The sequence below is a fragment of the Sesamum indicum genome, linkage group LG1 (assembly GCF_000512975.1).
Source record: "Sesamum indicum cultivar Zhongzhi No. 13 linkage group LG1, S_indicum_v1.0, whole genome shotgun sequence".
NCBI lineage: Eukaryota > Viridiplantae > Streptophyta > Magnoliopsida > Lamiales > Pedaliaceae > Sesamum > Sesamum indicum.
In genome coordinates, this window is record NC_026145.1 from 7,604,681 (window position 1) to 7,611,258 (window position 6,578).

The 6,578-nt window shown below is 33.8% G+C and overlaps 1 protein-coding gene across 1 annotated transcript; it reads right to left on the bottom strand.

Moving 5' to 3' along the window:
* LOC105157979 (cytochrome P450 86A22) lies at positions 2,497–5,028 on the bottom strand. The gene is made up of 2 exons (XM_011074558.2): positions 4,623–5,028; positions 2,497–4,515 (listed from the first exon to the last, which is right to left on the bottom strand). Exon 2 carries the CDS (start codon positions 4,478–4,480, stop codon positions 2,843–2,845), a length of 1,638 nt encoding a protein of 545 aa, XP_011072860.1. The 5' UTR covers positions 4,481–4,515; positions 4,623–5,028; the 3' UTR covers positions 2,497–2,842.

Genomic DNA, 6,578 nt, shown 5'->3' on the forward strand with positions numbered 1-6,578 from the left:
TATCTATACTTTTTTTTTTTTTTATTTAAAATACCCTCAAGCACCATAAAATGATCATCTCATTAAATTTTCTATCAATAATTAAACACTGATAATTGGTGGTCGTCATGGATCCCATAAAAACAAATGAAATTTTTTCCATAGGTAGTAGGGTCTACAAGTTTGATTAGATTAAATTAACAAACAAATTGGTTAAATTGCTAGAGAGGCCTCGTGTTTTAACTCAGGTTCCTTCCACATCCAAACATGAAGCTTATGTGGAAATTACAAATAATTATTGTGTATTTAAAACAGAATATATATTACAATTTTTTTATAAATGAAGAATAAAGTAAATTAATAAATGAGATAGAAAAAAAATGGAGTTGGAGTATAATTATATTAAAATCCGAGTTTTGATCCTAATTCATTACTCATTTAATAATAATATTAGGATGGAATAATACATAATTGATGTTCCCATTCAAGCAAAAATATGTCTCACTTGGCTTTGGATATACAATTATTATTATTATTGTTGTTGTTGTTATATGTGGGAAATATTTGATATGATGTGGGAGAATATTTGATATGATGTGGGAGAAATCTGATTGGGCTAATGTCTATGTAACTTAATATTTTGGGTAAAGATGTCTATGTAACTTAGCAACTTCAAAAAAGTGACACAAAAGCTCTTGCTAACATTGACAAGTTTACTGAAAGAATTAAAATAATCTTTATGTGATAGTCACATATATATGTGCAAATTGGGTAAATATCTAAAATTCTAATCATCCAAATCTTCAATTTTTGGTTTATCTTGAATCTTGACGGTTGGCCTAGTTCATTTCTTTTCTTCACAAAAAAATTGAGTGATTTCAATTGCAATCGACACTATATATAGATCAGGATACATTCGTAATATAATAGAATACTTACAGGGCATCTAAACATTACCGACCAATATGAACATCATATCAATAGAATGAACCAACACTCATCGAGTTCATTATCTTTACTTTTCGAGTTCACAATACTTTTTTTTAAAAAAGAAAATATATATATTTGAACGTGTGTTTAATTATATTTAGACTACTCGATTAGGAAATAGTATTTAAACCCATCAAGTTCTTCTAGAGGTCTTATAATTAGGGATGGCAATGAGACGGGTCTGCCAAAACCTTGGGACCTGCCTAGCCAACAAAATTTCGATCCTGTTGACCCGATTAATATTTACAAATTGTATATTTTTTTATTATTTTGAAAATAGTAGGTTTGTTATTTATATATAAGTATAAATAAATATTTTTTACATGCACAAACATATTTTAAGTATACATAAAATATACTAAAAAAATTTAAAAAAAAATAATCAAGACAGGTCCGAGTCCAAATCACGAAGACACAGACCTAGCCTTGAACTTATTTAAAGCTTCAAAATTTGCCCCAATCAGGACGAGTTCGAACTACAATCCCTACTTATAATCACTTTATCATATTAGAAAGTACTAAAGATTCCAACACGAATACATCAATTCGGTAAAAGTATTTGAAAATAAATATTTAATTGTAAAGATGAAAATGTACTAATTAAGTGATAGAGTGGGGTTTATATCTTATAGTTGGAAAAAGTGAATTTTCATAATTGTTTTGAAATATTAATGAGCCGAAGTAGCAGTTAGTGATCCTTTGTTTCACAGTTGTCCCTTTGAAAGCACAGTTGACTCATTAATTAGGGTTGTCAATTGTGCATTGAGTTGTAGGATATATGCATTATTATCATATATCATAATAGAGTTTGGACCCTAATGTTTTGTATGTTTAAATTAAGTTTAGTCCGATCCAACTAATACATTAATATTTATAACTATAGAGTTAAAATGTCGGAAAATTGCCCGCATATGATCATTCATAGATGCGTAACGAATTTTCATGAGGTTGATCATGGTAAATATTTTTCCCGTACGATGCAAGTTTTGAAAAATAATTTGATGTAAAACGGCTGAGAAAATCATATTTCCTCGATTAAGAGAAAATAAATCATAAAATGCGTAAAATGAGACTATGCTAAAGTGATAGGGCGGAACTCTGAAATTACAGATTCGAGTCTAATAACTGTGAGTACATGTCTATTTCTATAGTAATTTTTAATTAATTTGTTTCCTTCAAATATATATTTAACCTAATTTAGTATTATTAATGTATTTAATCATTTATGCATTGTAAATAAAAGAATGCAGGAAAATAATTATTTTAATCCAACCACGAGGGAAAAACCCTTAAGGATAATTTATACAATAATAGGTTTTTTTATTTGATTACCGATCCCCTTCGAATGTGTTCTTGAATTTATAATTATTAATTTATACGTAATCAAATTTTGATATTTTAATATATCTCACGTGTGATGTAATAAATAATATATATACATCACAGAAAACAATGCAAGATGAGATTGGGGATAGAGAAATAATTTCATCCAATATCAAGAAAATGCAAAAAACACAAAACCCCTCATGATAATGTGCAGTAATCCAATCATTTCATAGAATTTCGACAATTTTATTCTCATTTCAAAGGAAGAGAGACATAAAATTTAAAAGAAAAAGAAACAAATTGTTGATTCATTGTGAGAGCCCCTTAATTATCATTAATTAAGACACTAATTAACTAATCACCAACGTTAATTTTGGAGTTGGTAAGTAATTAGTGTCTTAATTAATAAGGTATACATCTATCTCAATGAATCATTAAAATTAATTAAGACAGCTGAATATCCATCATGTATAATAATAATAATATCTATTAATTATTATGCATCATATTCACAAATCAAACCTCTCAATTTTAATTAATTACCTAATTAATTAATCACTTCCACATGTGCATGAGAAATCCCATTGGTGATCAGCCCCTCACGTGCCTTTCCCGTGCCGCCAATTTTGTCCAAAATTGGTCCCAACTCCCTTGCCTGCACATTCACCTTAAGACCATCCTTCATGAACAATGTCAATGACATTTTTTGCTCCACCTTGTGCCCCGCCGCCACCACCAGCCGGTGCCGGAGCAGCACCGCCGCCGCTATCGACTTCATCTGCAAATAAGCCAAATCCTTCCCCAAGCATATCCTTGGCCCTGCGTTAAACGCCACGAATTGGTACTGATCTCTAGCCTCAAATTTCTTGCCATCTTCTGACAACCACCTCTCCGGCTTGAATTCTAGACAGTCGTCGCCCCATATGAACTCCATCCGGCCCGTCGAGTAGATGGAGTAGGTGATATTTGAGCCGGCTGGCACGAATGTACCATCCGGCAAGACATCATCTGCAATGACATGTTTGGAGTCTTCGGGCACGGATGGGTACAACCTAAGAGTCTCAGACAGGGCTGCCTTAAGGTATATCAATCGGTCAACTTCTTCAAACACTAGGGGCTCGTCGAGCCATTTTGAGGTATCACAACCACGAGATTGTATTAAAATCGAGCAGAGTTCTATTAGAAGTTTCTCTTCCACCTTAGGGTTTAGGGTCACTAGCCAAAAGAACCAGCTGAGCGCCACAGACGACGTGTCCCGACCGGCTAGGATAAAGTTTAGGGCAACATGTTGGAGGAATTCATCGGTGTATGATTCCTTTTTCTTCATGAACCTGGATAATAAGTCATCATGTAGGGACCCACCGTCATGCTGACTCACCAGCTCGAGCTTACGTGTATTGATTATGTTAGTCATGTAATCGTCCACGTGTTTTAGGCTGTGGCTCAAGTTGAGCTCCATCCCAAGCCGGAGCCATTTCTTGAATTTCCAAATGAACTCAGGCAAAATAAAGCGTTGCAATGAGGCTTCAGTGGCTCGATCGAAAGCCAAGGCGAAGCCGTTCTCAGGTAAGCCAGGGGATAGAGTCTGGGGATCTTTCCCGAAAGCCAAGCCGCATATGTTGTCAAAAGTGAGACGTAACAAGAGATCTTGGAGATCGACCGGCTTGCCTTCGAGCTGAGCCGTTTTCAAAATTGGACAAAATCGATCCCTGATAGCTCGGCTCACCCAGCGAGCCATGGCTTGCCTGAGTGTGCGGGTGGTGAATTCTAGTGCGGCAGTCTTGCGCTGGAAGAGCCACGTGTCACCATCAGAATTGAAAATGCCCTGCCCAAGCAAATCATGGAACACAGCTTGCCAGGTGGGGCCTTTGGGGTAATTATCGAACCTAACCTTCAAAATGTGCTCTAAATTCTTGGGGTCGCACGTGACCGTCACGAGGCCCTGTTTTCGGGCCAGAAATGGAACTGCGAAAATGCAAGTCTGGTAAGTGCCGCCGCAGGCCCGGAGATTCTCGGCTATCCACTCATGCATACGGCTGTTGTTCTCAATCAGGCCCGGGAGACTGCCCAAAACGGGCCACAATCGAGGGCCCTTGGGCCCTTTCAAAGACCTCGTAATCGATCTGAACCACACAAAATAAGCTGCTACGAAGGCCAAAATCATCACAACCGTAGATACGTCCATCAGGCCCACTTTCCCTTTCTTCCCCCGATAGACTCCTGTAGAAAAAATGAAAAAAACCACCACCGTTGAGACAACGTAAAACTAACCAAATGAAATGCAAGAGAGAGAGAGAGAGAGAGAAATGTATAGCAGGAAAAAAAACCTCTTGTAAGTGTAAGAAACGGAGGGAGAGTTCAGTTCTGAGTATGAAACATCCCAAAAGAATCACAATCCTAGATATATAATGTAAGAAATAGAGCGTAGTACAAGATCCAGTGAGAGAGAAATGGGAAGAGAGAGAGAGATGTGCAGTGACAGAGGTGAAGAAATTAAAGTGATTTATAGAGAAATAAAAAAGAGTGGCAATAAATATGGGGTCGGGCAGCTGTTCAAACTGTTCTCTACATACATATATATATATATATATCTCATCATCCTCTCTCTCTCTCTCTCTCTCTCCAAGAATGGAGAGAGAGAGAGAAGTTGTAAAAGTAGCAACAACATTAAATGGCAGCAGAGGTCGTTGGAGAAGTAGAAGTCACATATAATTAATCAGCCAAGAAAAACAGATAATCTCCATCTCCACCTCCTCTAAATTCCACCCCGTACTCCTCCTCCTATATACACACATATATATACATATGAGAGAGAAAAAACGCAACCACACAGTTGAAGAATCATAATCCACATTAAGCAGCTGCTGCTTCATTTATTTATTTATATCCCATTCTACTCTCTCTCTCTCTCTCTATATATATATATATATTAGGGTTTAATTGATTATAAATAAATAAACTACCCTCCTACCGTAAAATAATAGCAATTTATTTCCTATATTGTTTAAAATGAACCAATTTACATTCCAATCTAATTAGGAGGTAAATTGATTCATTTTGAAAAACACGAAAGATAAATTGTTATATTTTTAAAAACACAAAGACGTAAATTGCTATTTTTTTTATAAGGAGATAATTTGCGTATATATAGTGTCACAAGGGTTTGTTGTATTTTTTTTTGTATATATATGTCTACACATACATTAATATAGTTCATCAAAACCCTTTTCTATTTATATGAGAAATATACATACATATATATATATATATATAAGTAGTCACCTAATTTGGCAGGAAGAGAGGTCCTTCTTAAATTCCAGCATTCAATGGTGGGGAAAAAGTAAATGGGATTAGTTGAGAAAGGCATGCACATGCACATGCACATGCACATGCATCTCCATCTTACTCTCATTTTACATGCATCCATCATGCATCCCATTGCATGTACTTCCAGCCTACTTCAGCCCATTAGATGCATCTGTAAAATTTAATTTGTTATTATATTTATTTCATTAAATAAATAAAAAAACGACACAAATTGACACTAAAAAAAAATCAACGTGGTAACAAGTAAAATTTTCGTTACTAATTTATATTATTTAATACAAGAAAATTTTACTTATTAATAAATTTAACAACGAATTATTTAAATTTATATTAGGTAATTAATATGGATTGTCAATAATAATTTTACTTGTTAATTAACTGATACTATTTTTTTTTTTTTATAGCTATTTGAGCCATTTTTTTGTAATGTGAATAACTGATCAGTTAAGCTGGTAAATTAATGGATTAATTTTAAATGTGTATAAATAGAAATTATTAATGATAGAAAATTCACTTTAGAGTAATAGTCATCTCGAGTATATTTGAGTGTATTTTGATCCATATGCGTCTTGTCGATCAAAAATTAAGTGTAGTATACTGTTCATTTTGCAAATTGAATTTTTTATTATTATAATTTTTTTTTACATCTTTTATATATTTTATTTAAAATATACACCTTACAAGTACAAAAACTATATTATATTTTTTTTTAAGAATGATTTTATGCTGCAGGAACGTGTATATGTTAAATATAAAAGAAGATGAACAAGATTTGAAATAGAAAATTCAATCAGCCAATTATGGTCTATTTAATTCAAAAAATAAGGAAAATTTTTAGCTCGGATCATGTTTGACCAAACTAAATCAATCACAGAGCAAGTGTGATACACTTGCTGTGTGATTAGTCATTTTTTCTTAACTATACATTAGTCACACAACAAGTGTATTACACTTGC

Bases quoted from the DNA above. Each gene is read 5' to 3' on its own strand.
- LOC105157979 (XM_011074558.2), bottom strand. From the start codon at position 4,480: ATGGACGTATCTACGGTTGTGATGATTTTGGCCTTCGTAGCAGCTTAT.